We start from the raw sequence: 11,880 nt of genomic DNA on the forward strand, positions 1-11,880 counted from the left end.
TTATACATGGATTTCGAAGGTTTTCACCCATATTTCACAGACTGAAAATTTGCAGCATTTTGTACTTCATACTACCCAAGACTGTGTTCCTAGTTTCACTTTCGATATCTTGGGACATCGTTTGCATGAAAAAAGCGAATTGGGGACACAACTATTATGTATTTGGAAGTTTTAGAAGTAATGGTCCAATTTAGTAAAAGCCCTTGAACTTCGAAGTCAAACACTCATATTATTGAAAGGTAGATAACTCTACTCTTTGGAACGTGTCCGTCTGAAAAGCATCAATATATATCTCCAGCACAATTTAAAAGAAAAAAAAGCTTTTCATTGCTAAATTTTGACAACCAACTAATTCCATTACTTCAACTCAACATAATACAGTATTGCCTCTCTGGATATATTTCTTGCCTCTACGAAATTGGGGAATGAAGAACATGAAGTATTGAGAGATGATGTTAGACAGGCATTTTGAGGGCTTGGATACCAGTGAACACCTCAGGGGATAACAGACAAGCCTAATAGGAAATTTGTCGTTGCCAAGAAAATAATTAATGAAATTCTGTTGGGATTTTTTACTCCATTCAGATGAATAATGGGGGTCAAAACGTCGCAAAGGGTTACGAAGAGTCTAGACGTTAACACTAGAGATTCACATGTATCAGAGCTACTAGGTTAAATAATACGACTATTAATAAATAGTGGTAAACAAATTAAAAATAATTTTATTTTTGACGAATAGATGTAGAGTAAGATATCTTTAACATCAAGCCATAAAATTAGTTTTAGGCACAAAATTAATAAATACACCACAACACTGAAGAAGTACTGTTAATACTGTTAAAAACAGCAGTTATAAACCGACACCAAAAATTAACATCAACACAAATCATACACTATACAATTTGTCGGTAGAAAAGTTTATTCCATAATGTCGGCATTCAATATCAGATTGCCCGAAAACAGATGTAACTGGATTATCCGGTGAATTGTTAGATAACAATTTTGTTTTAATATGATTATATTATACTGTATCTTTAAATGTGATAAACCTCGATAAAAACCTTTTCCTCGTGAAACACTTTATTAAGATTGGACTACTGTGATTTCATATAATATGACTCAAGTCTAATTCCGATTTTTTTATTGCATGAAACACACCCAAAACATATTTGGTATCACTGCGACCATTACTGAACGAAATATGATCAAAAATACTTATCTCATCGCACGATAAGGTAATATTGTTTATACATTTGGTAATAATTTCTTTTGGAGAAAAAACCTGGAAACTTGTTGTTTTACAATGTCCTGAGAAAAACAAAAGTATCATTTTGATAAAAAAAAACCCATAAAATTTACACATTTATACTCTTAGAAGAATATATCACCAGTTTTTACTTATCAGTGTCTTTTTTTGTGGTACAACGTTAAAAAATTCACACTATTTTGTTATCACAGACTGTCTTTGAACTGTTATCACGCAAAGTTAGCGACGATTCACAGCAATTACAAAAACACAAATTAATTGATTATGTCAATTCATTAAAGAAAATATTTTCAAATCGCCATTTTCTTGAGAAATGTACATCCTTTGTTTGCTGTCAAATCCAACGGTACTTGGATTCTCGATTCCATCATGGTCCGTAAGGCTTGGACCAATATATTTTCCCTCAGTTGATATCTTTTCTACAAGGCATCTCGACTGGTCTACCACATAAATATAGCCTTCGTCATCGGACGTCACGCCCAATGGTGTTTCTAGCTCGTGTTGACAGGCTGGATGGTAGAGAAATTTTATATTGCCTTGATCATCCAGACAAACAACTGCTTTCCTGCCATGATCGGATATCAGAATATCTTTTTTGATTGTCACATAAATGTTTTCTGGGCACGTAAACAATGGTTTATCTTCGTAAGATGTGACAGATTTTATAACTTTGACTGCATCTGTTATTTCCAGAAAATCCACACAGACCGGATTGTCCCATACTGCGCTCGCTATGAAATTAGTTTCCGTCACGGCTGCTACGCTGTAGTATTGTTTTTCGGTTTCGATGGTTCGCTCCAAAGTAAATCCTAAGGCTAATGAATAAAAGGCGATCTTCTTGGATTCGAAGAAGCTAACGGCTATTTTTTCAGGTTCAGTTTGTGTTATACTGCTAGGACGGTCGTCTAATTTATAGCGATTCGAAAGTAGCTCACCATTTTTTAAACAAAAGGTTTTGATGCATTCGTTGTGTCCATCCAATACAACGATCGTGTCTGAACCATTAATCTGCATAACGATCACGCCAGAGGAACCACAATCGTCATCGTCATCATTAAACGTCATGGAGAAACACTTCTCTAACTTGGCTCTCAGTTCATGATCCATGGCCACGTAAGCTGAGGAAGGGTCTTTGAGGCATGAGCATATTGATCCTCGTCTTATTGCGCTCATCATGGTGAATGATCTGCTGTAGGGGAGTGTCTGAAATCAAGTAAAATAAACCCCGATTATTACCCGATTTCTGTGTAGTTTTTCCTAAAATGGGTAAATGTTACATTGTTTGTGAATCAAGATAAAGACGGAAATTCAGAAAATTGTGACTCGTTCGATCACCAATTAGCTTTCATATGAAAGGTATAATATTAATTTTGAAATTGTACAACCGACATGTGTTCGCAGGTACTCAAGCTTGGAACTAATGTTGAAGATCGACAGATCTTACTGTATTCCTAATAATACACTGTTTATTTATTTTTTAAGACGGGATGAACTGCGATATTTTTTAGTTCTTCATCCACCTATTCTAAATCTCATAAGATTGTTCTCAAAACCACGAAAGCTTCCATTTTATTTGTAATTATGTTACAATACGAGTGCTGAATATCCTGAACTTGGTTAACTGAAATGAACAATTGATTGCTTCATTACATAAAATGAGGTCCTGAATTTTACATGTATTGATAGGTAAACTTTGTATACCACAGTTGGAATCATTACATAATAAAAACCCGCAAAAAGGCAAGACAATTACACCAATCAAAAATCCCGTACTAAGAATGTCAAAATCTGGAGTAAAAGTTGTATAGTAGTGGATTCCTCCACAGTGTTTCGAAAAGAGTAAGCATGGTCTGCTTGGCGTGCTACACCCGCCACATATAACTCATGATGCAAATAACATTTCATTAAAAGATAATGACAATGAGTTTTATTGTTATTTTGTTATACATGTATTGATTTAATGTAACCTGTATATCAAAGATTAATATGGTTTTAATTACCATTGTTAAGCGTTGCTTAGGTACCATTATATTCTATACAACATTTTCAGACGTTTTATATTTACCAAGTTATTTTAAGCAAAGTTATGCCAGATGCCTCAAATTTAGGAAACTGATACTGAAATATCATTTGATCACTAATTCTTTCATTTTATCTAGTTGATAAGGCCAGCCATTATAGAAATGTAATCTTTTCATCTCATGACACACGAGTTGTGAAAATTAAGATCGTGTTTTTGTGAGGAGGGAGGGGGGGGGGGGGGGGCTGCTGCTAATCCGGCAAACCATTTTTATTTTCCCCCTCCTGCTCCATTTGTCAACAACCGTAATAATTACTGGAATGTCTTGAAAGTAATGTATACATAAGATGAATTGTATGTATTGTTATATTTTGATAATCCAACTCTATGTTTTCTTGTAATTCAGCAATTTTCGCTACCAACTCTGCTTTGGTCATTTTACTGACTTGGTGACTTTTGGGAATAGCACCTGCAGCGTTTTGAAATTCACTAAGAGGTTTTACCGATTAAGACCGTAAATTCTGAATCGGCTGACAAAGGTGTGTTTGTTCATAAAAACATGATGTGTGCTAAAAAAAAGTACTAGATGTCAAATTGGCAATGCTCATCACTATCAAATTATTAGCTATCCATCCTTGAAGTCCAATGTTTCTCAAACTGATAGACACAATATCGAATTAAGTACACTCTGCAATTATTAATGAATCGAGGCACACTTTGCCGAATAGAACGTTTAACACACGACTAATTTCTTTGTCATATAATGAAATTATTTTCTGTTATTGAATGGTCAGCAAATACGACACTACATGGTCAAAACAAGAAGAGAGCATATCCCTATAGGCTAGACAATTAACGAATTGACCGCCAGCATCAGCGATGGCCTCCGATGAATTTTATTGCTCACAAGTCATTTATCCACCTAAACTATTAAAACATATATGATAGCTTTCACATTTTTTTCATTGGGTTACCCTAACCATACATTAGCACTAATTTGAAGTCTTTTGCAAATCTTTCCTAAATCTTATTGTTAATTGCGTATCTTCAACCAATATCAGCAAATTTAATCTACATGTTAGAAGAACCACATTATGCTACTTGATCTTTTCCTTTAGGATTGTATAGATACCAAATAGGTTCCTTAGTACTATCTATAAGTTGCTCACAACGGGCTAAGTTATACTACAGTTACTCTTGACCATTTAAGATGCTTGTGGAATCAAACATCTTAAGTAAACAGAACTTAGCTTTAACAGGCGAACCAGAAAATGAAATGGAGTTTTACGTCTTACTTTTCTGCACTTTCTGGGCTAATAAACGCCATGCAGGGGTTTATTATCCCATCCAAACGACTTTACGCTTTTTCCATGTCAATCCCTCCGACCTGCATCACGAAATCGGGTTGAAAAATCCGAAGAGTATTATCAACAGGCGATTCAGAGTCGTAAATAAAAGAGTCTTACCTAAATTACAGGATAGATAAAGAGCTAGATACAGCCTCCCAGTCCTTTTAAGACTTGTTTGTTAGAAATTTTAAAATACGAAGAACACGAAAGGTAATCAATATTGAAGGACGAACTGTGTAGCCCAACATTCAATATATCGGAATTGATGACGGCGACGTTTGTCATGGCAGCAATAAACAATTCATTGTTTCCAATCTCATCAGATAGGTTTAATATATCGAACAAGATTCAAAATGTGGCGATATTGTCGGGATTTTTTTAGAAGTGTTCATTGATTCCCTCGTAGCAACGGAAAAATCAACATTGTTTTCTTTGTTAAGACGTTTTAAGACGTTTTAAGAAGAAATGCCTGTGTAAACTTATCAAGCTTGACTGTGTAAATGAATTCTATTTTCTACTTGATTAAAATAAAACTATATGCCAAGAGCAATTTTATGATATAAAATTAAACATAAAGCCTTTCAGGCCATTATTATTTCTTTCTGTATACATAAAAGCCTTTATCGATATGCAAGTATCCTTCACCTTAACGTTACAGTACTTCTAGTAATGAGACTCAATTTTTTCGTTATGATGATAACATAAAATTATGGCTAATTGCGTTTCTAGGAAATTTAGGTGAGGGGGTTGCAATCCTTTCACTATCTAAAATGACAAAAAAAAATTGAAAGATAGGACATGGGAACAGAGTGGGGCCAGTCTCTTTTCGGGAGTGGTAAGGGCTTGAGCCCTAGACACGCCACTGTGATATGGATAAGAGCAATATGAGCGACATCCTCTTCAAGGTAAAAAAGTAAAAAGTCTGATGCCTGTGACAAAGCTTTCTAAGTCGGCCCAGTGTCGCTTCTCATCCCCCTAATATTTAAAATATAGGCGTAATACAGTAAGGGGCTCCATATCTCGAAGAGTGTGCTGTCTTCCATAGAAGTGGTTCATTTCTCTCTCATCGGAGTTTACAGCTAGGGTCATGGATAGGCTATCAGATTAAGTAGGCTACCATTTTCAAGTAGATATACAGATTGTGAAAATATCAGTTTTTCGTGGTCAGGTTGCGCTGGATATCCGAGATTAATTTGAAAATATTGTATTATATCCATTCACAAAAAAATCAAACTACATAACCTACATGTCAATAAGTAGATAGAATATTTATACGTATTGATGACATATATCATCAAATTGTCTATTTGGTCGATTAGTTTATCATGAATGAAAAAGGGACGAAGTTGTTATTGGTCGAAGTTGTTAGTAGTTTGTAGTCTTGGTTATCAAACTTTAACAATTATATTGACATATTTAAAGACTGGACGTTAGAGCAAAACCATCATGGCAGCCTTCTTGAAGGTGAGTTACAATTACAAATTTAATGGATTCTGTTCGCATTTTTGTATTAAATCCGACTTTATATTTAATCTCTAGACCTACAAAGTATTCAATGAAACGATTCATAATAAGTTGGATTTATGTTTCGTTACGACAAATGGTAGAAAATCGTCTGCAGCGGAGATGGTCGTGACAAGCGTTAGCCACCTTCTCATCATACCATTGCAATGAATTGACATATTTTGAATCATGATTAATTTCGCTCAGTACAGAATGTACGGCTTGTTTATATGAAATTTCAAACATGAAATGAAATTGCAAGACTTGGAGGATTAGCCTACATTTTCATTTTGACTGATCAAGTAATAAAGTATAAAGAGTAAGACCCACTCCTGATATAAAATGATTATGTGTATTACAGGTAACATGTGTTGACATCATAACTTTTTGTCAATCAGAATTATTAAAGATAACAGATAATTAAGATAAAATGATTAATAATTTATTTCTACCATGCCATACTTTATAATGAGAGTAATTTATAAACCAGTTCTTTACTCTGATTATTTCAGTTTCAAGGCTTACTAGCCCTCACTAGACCGGTTACGAATAACATAAATCAACTTAGATTATACAAGTTCAGAAAAATCAAATACAAATCAAAGAAACTTAAGCTGAATGAAGATCCTAGGAACTTGTCTTGGGCTAAACATATAATTGAGCAACATGAGGCAGCAATAAATGCTCCTACCAAGGAACCTGAAGAGCCAGCTATGTTACATCTTGTAACCAGAATTAAAACTGTTAAATATAGACCCTATTGGGAGAAAGAAACTATTCAACGCTTAAAACTGTTTGGTGATGGTAAATATGGAAAGGTATGATGAATTATACAACAGTGTTAAGAAAATGCCAACTATATAAAGCAGGGTTTCTCAAGTAAATAAGCTGTAGTGCCGCCTTCATTGTTTGGAATTGCTAAAAAGCCGGATACCTTAGCCAAGCACCCGTCCTTGGTATAATGTATGAGGGGAGTCATGGTAGCTCAGTCGCTTGCTCTCTAGTCAGAATGTCTGGGGTTCATCCCACCGCATAGGTTGAGATAATACCTTTTGAAATTTCAAAACAGTTTCCACTTGTTTAATCATCAGATGGGACAACAAGCCAAGGTCATAAAAGTTTGCTACAGTCTGTGAAGATGCCTTCACAGTTGTAAATCAAAAAGAGTAGGCTAATGTTGCTGTCCTAGCAACATTTTCCTCATTGCACACTGCATAACATTACCTGTCTTCATTAACCTAATCAGTTGCTGAAAAGTAGGAGGTAAAACTCCATTCATTTGAAGTTTTTTTTTGTATGAGATTTGAGCTCAGAATATGTCTAATTTACTTTTTTGTGCCTTTCTGGCATGGTAAGTGAGGTATTATTCTGTTATACAAGAAAGTGGCTATTGCAGTCAAGGTATAATATGAAGTAATAGCTTCATGTGGTGAAGATGACAAAATTTTAAACCATTTTATGTTTCATTTCAGTTGTATATATCCAGAGTGTTCAAAAACACCCCCGATATGAATGCAATGCTGAAATCTGTCCAACATCTTTTGGAAATACGACCTGTTTCATTTCCTCATGGCCTTCCAAAAAGCGAGGAAGATTATGAACACTGTCTTTTAAGGGAAAATGGTGAATTTGTAGTCAAACACAAAATTTTACCTAAGGACCTTGAAGATGAAGTAAAGCTTGTGGATGAAAATGAAAAGTCTAGTGTGTATGACATGAAAATAGAGACTATTCAAAAAGCATGTCGTAAAAAAGTTGAAAATTTTGACGTTAATTCGGAATATTTTAAAGCTAAATATACCTATGAATATAATCAGGATCAGAAAGAATTCCGATATAATGGTGATGATAATATCGGTGCTGGACGAGACTGGTACTGATGAAAATAAAAACAATTTGAGTTGTATGACTGTTTATAAAATAACATTCACAGCTATTGATTGAAGTAAAACCATGCAGTATGCAAGGTTAGAAATATCAACAGTTTACTTTATTTGCAGTTATGTGATTTTTAACTACACTTCTTTAAAAATCAGAATCTTTTGAATTGTCTTATCTGAATGTAGTTTCTATAAAAATGCTGAAAAACCATATTCTGAGGGTTACTACTCAAAATAGGTCCTTAAAGGCTTATCTGGTTTCATGGGATTGTCAACAAAGAACTCAATTGGATCTTATACATGTTAGTGAGGTTTAAATATGTGAAAGGCTCCCTGCAGTATTTTTCATCTTTCAAAATTTTAAATCATTTGAGATAAGATAGTAATGCAAAATGCTGAGGTATGTAGTCTACTGGGGGATATAGATTATATGGTATAATATAATAAAAGAAGTGAATACACTTGGTATGGGTTCTCAAAATGTATTTTCTACTGTATCAATAATCCTGCTCTGTGCTCCTCACCTGTCCCAATAATTCGTTTATTCAAAGCCCAACACCCATGTGATGTAGGAAAGACCACCCCAAGGACACACTGCTTTGTGTCTTAAATTGCACAAGAAATATAAATCTTGAGGTTCTTTGTGAAGTAGAAAGAATTCTTTGTAGTATGAAATAATATTTGAATTATGGTCATCTCCCTTGAATTGCTACGCGAAGTGATAAATCAAGGAACGGTAAGGTAGGCTTATAGCGGTTGTATGGTTTGGCTCCAGACAAAACTAAATGAAATATGAAATGAATGGAGTTTTACGTCTAACTTTTCCCAGACAAAACTAAGAGCAAAGGACTACTAACAAATGGTGCCATCTTACTGTAGGGTCCGACGGAAAATCAAAGTTACGACAAGCTCTACTCTTGAGTAAAAATAGGGATCTAACGTCGACCTGAGCAGTCAGTTGGAACAACAATCCAGCTGTTCCGTAGGAGTGATTAGGCCATGTCAATATTGATAGATCCAGTTAGTTAGATGCGGTGAGCCCACCTTGGTACATTACACTTACAATTCTATATAAGATATATTCAAGAATATTATTGAATGGAAGAATGTACATATTTAGAGTAGGAGTACGCAGTACTTATTATCGCTCTTGAACGTAATAACTTCTTGGTTCATTTTACATTCCCCACTTTTAATGAGCATGGAAAATTAGGATCAATTATTTCTCAAAATGCCAATATATTACAAGATATTGTATAAAGCAGAGTAATAATGGACGTTTTTCAAACAACAAGCCAACAATACGTTTAAAATATTCTTCCAATAAAAGAAGATGTTGTATGTTCTGAACTTATTGAATGTTGCATTGTAAAATAAATAGACGAAATTGATTGACATGTTTGACTTGGTAAAAAGAATAACAAACAAAATTCAAAAATTCTTTATGAAAATAACATTAACAGACAATGTAAATAGAACGGACCTACAATGGATAATGTCAAAATGAATTCATATCGTGCAATCTAGCAAGCGTAAGGTATTTTTGTAGTCAAAATATTGAGTGTTTAAAAGAGAAAACCTTGAGGTAAACCATATTTATGAGGGTCATTATTCAGAGAGACGCATACCATTAATATATCCTGCCAACATGATATTAGAGGCTAAAGGAGCCAAATTTCGGATGATGCAATTGGGAAACCAGACCCAAGTTTATGAAAATATTTTCTGGCCATCGCGGCTCCTTTTAAGAATGAAAAAAAAAACGCCAATTCACAACATTCATAAAGTGCTCCAATCTGTTTCTGCTGAAAGGGCGCGATCTGTTTATTGAACAATATAATATTAAATATTTATATTTATTCTATAATAAATGTGACAAGCAGTAGGTCTGAAGCTGGACTGGATACAAATATTTATTTGATATTTTGTTTTTTTTGTCTGTATCTATATAACAAAGTAAGGTATATAAGTTAACTAGAGCTCATATACATTGGATAGTCAACACATAAAGAGGGCAACTTTTGAAAGGATGGCCAAATTTATAAAATTTATAGGCTTTAGAGCTTAGTGGACTCTCTTGATAACAGAGAGAAGTCATTAATACATGTAGCTTAACATTATATTACTCTATTTTATGTTTTGACATACTGAACACCGACATATTATACTATTTTATGTTTGACATACCGAACACCGATATATTATACTATTTTATGTTTGACATACTGAACACCGATATATTATATTATTTTATGTTTGACATACTGAACACCGATATATTATACTATTTTATATTTGACATACTGAACACCGATATATTATACTATTTTATATTTGACATACCGAACACCGATATATTATACTATTTTATGTTTTGACATACTGAAAACCGATATATTATATTATTTTATGTTTGTCATACCGAACACCGATATATTATACTATTTTATGTTTGACATACTGAACACCGATATATTACACTATTTTATGTTTGACATACTGAACACCGATATATTATACTATTTTATGTTTGACATACTGAACACCGATATATTATACTATTTTATGTTTGACATATGAACACCGACATACGATACTAATTCATGTTTGAAATTTGAAACATCGAAATATTATACCATTTTATGTTCGACATATTGAACACCGACATACGTGTATTATACTATTTTATGTTCGACATATTAAACAACGATATACATATATGATACTATTTTATGTTCGACGTATGGAATACCGACCTATCTTCATGTTGCCTGCAAGTAATTTTCAATTAGCCCTCTGACCTTTTTTTTTTTTAACTCCCAACTTTTACCGAAAATTTAGCAGAGATTTAATGAGACACTTGTTTCACACAATCCAATCCCCAGACATTTTATGACTCATTGTAATATTTAATTGTGTCTAGAAAATTTTAATTTGAATCCCATATTAACAATGGTATCCGATGTAACATGATTAGTCTTTTACAGTTCCAGAATGTCAGGAATATTATTCTTCTGAAACCAGATTAAAATCTCTTGTAGAATTCAATTAATACAAGGGAATATTCCTGAATTTGATAAAACTGCGTGTTAGCTGCGATTTAAAATATCAAATGATTTTGGAATATTATTACTGCTAGAAGCAAATATGTTAAAGTGATATAGTCAAATAATTTCGCCTTGGCCGTTTAAAAATGGGTTTATGAACGCTAATACATTGTGAATCGAATCTTAAAAAGAACCTTGTCCAATGTTTCAGCAACATTTGTCAAATTTGTTTTTTTTAAGCCCAGCGCAGACGAGGAACATTTCTGTCGACGAACAAAAACATCGAACAAATATATTTGTTTTCCGTTATCCGCAAACGACAAACATAATTCCGCAGACGACGAACATTTAGCTCGAACAATAAGCCAGTGCCACGGAAAATCACATGACCTCAAAATGGCGACGTCCAGAAGAAAATGTAAAATTGCGTTAGGGTCCGTACCTGGATTCAACGTCGTAAAGAGCAGGGTGTGTTCGGCAACCTTGTAAATTTACCGGTTGTTTCCAAAGCTCGTGCTTCTTGTTCATATCTGAATAGTCGGGCGAAGAAATCATAAACAAACAGGCAGATTGCGACCACATATCTTCTGAAATCTGCTCCTTTTCCACAGTCCAAAATTTTGTGTTGGTGGATTCATTGGACGTCGCCATTTTGAGAGTCATGTGGTCTGGCTTCGATCGTTGATTGGTCTTTCGTCGATGAATGTTTGGCGCTAATGTTCGTCGTTAACGCAGACGGCGAACAAAGAATTTTAAAACATCAAACATGTTTGATTTCACGAACAATTCTCTCGAACATTTTTGTTCGTGTTTC

General features: G+C 34.1%; 2 protein-coding genes across 2 annotated transcripts; one reads left to right on the forward strand and one right to left on the reverse strand.

Moving 5' to 3' along the window:
• Positions 1 to 1,534: 1,534 nt before the first annotated feature.
• Positions 1,535 to 2,443, reverse strand: LOTGIDRAFT_153440 (hypothetical protein; the record flags this gene model as incomplete). Its single annotated transcript, XM_009057328.1, has 1 exon — positions 1,535 to 2,443. One exon carries the CDS (start codon positions 2,441 to 2,443, stop codon positions 1,535 to 1,537), a length of 909 nt encoding a protein of 302 aa, XP_009055576.1.
• A 4,376-nt stretch (positions 2,444 to 6,819) lies between these two features.
• LOTGIDRAFT_78446 (hypothetical protein) lies at positions 6,820 to 7,794 on the forward strand (the record flags this gene model as incomplete). The annotated part of the gene is made up of 2 exons (XM_009057028.1): positions 6,820 to 6,937; positions 7,628 to 7,794. Coding segments are annotated over 2 exons (285 nt in total), but the record flags the coding sequence as incomplete, so codon positions are not given.
• Between the last annotated feature and the right edge of the window lie 4,086 nt (positions 7,795 to 11,880).

Source organism: Lottia gigantea (genome assembly GCF_000327385.1).
Source record: "Lottia gigantea unplaced genomic scaffold LOTGIsca_3, whole genome shotgun sequence".
Classification (NCBI taxonomy): Eukaryota; Metazoa; Mollusca; class Gastropoda; family Lottiidae; genus Lottia; species Lottia gigantea.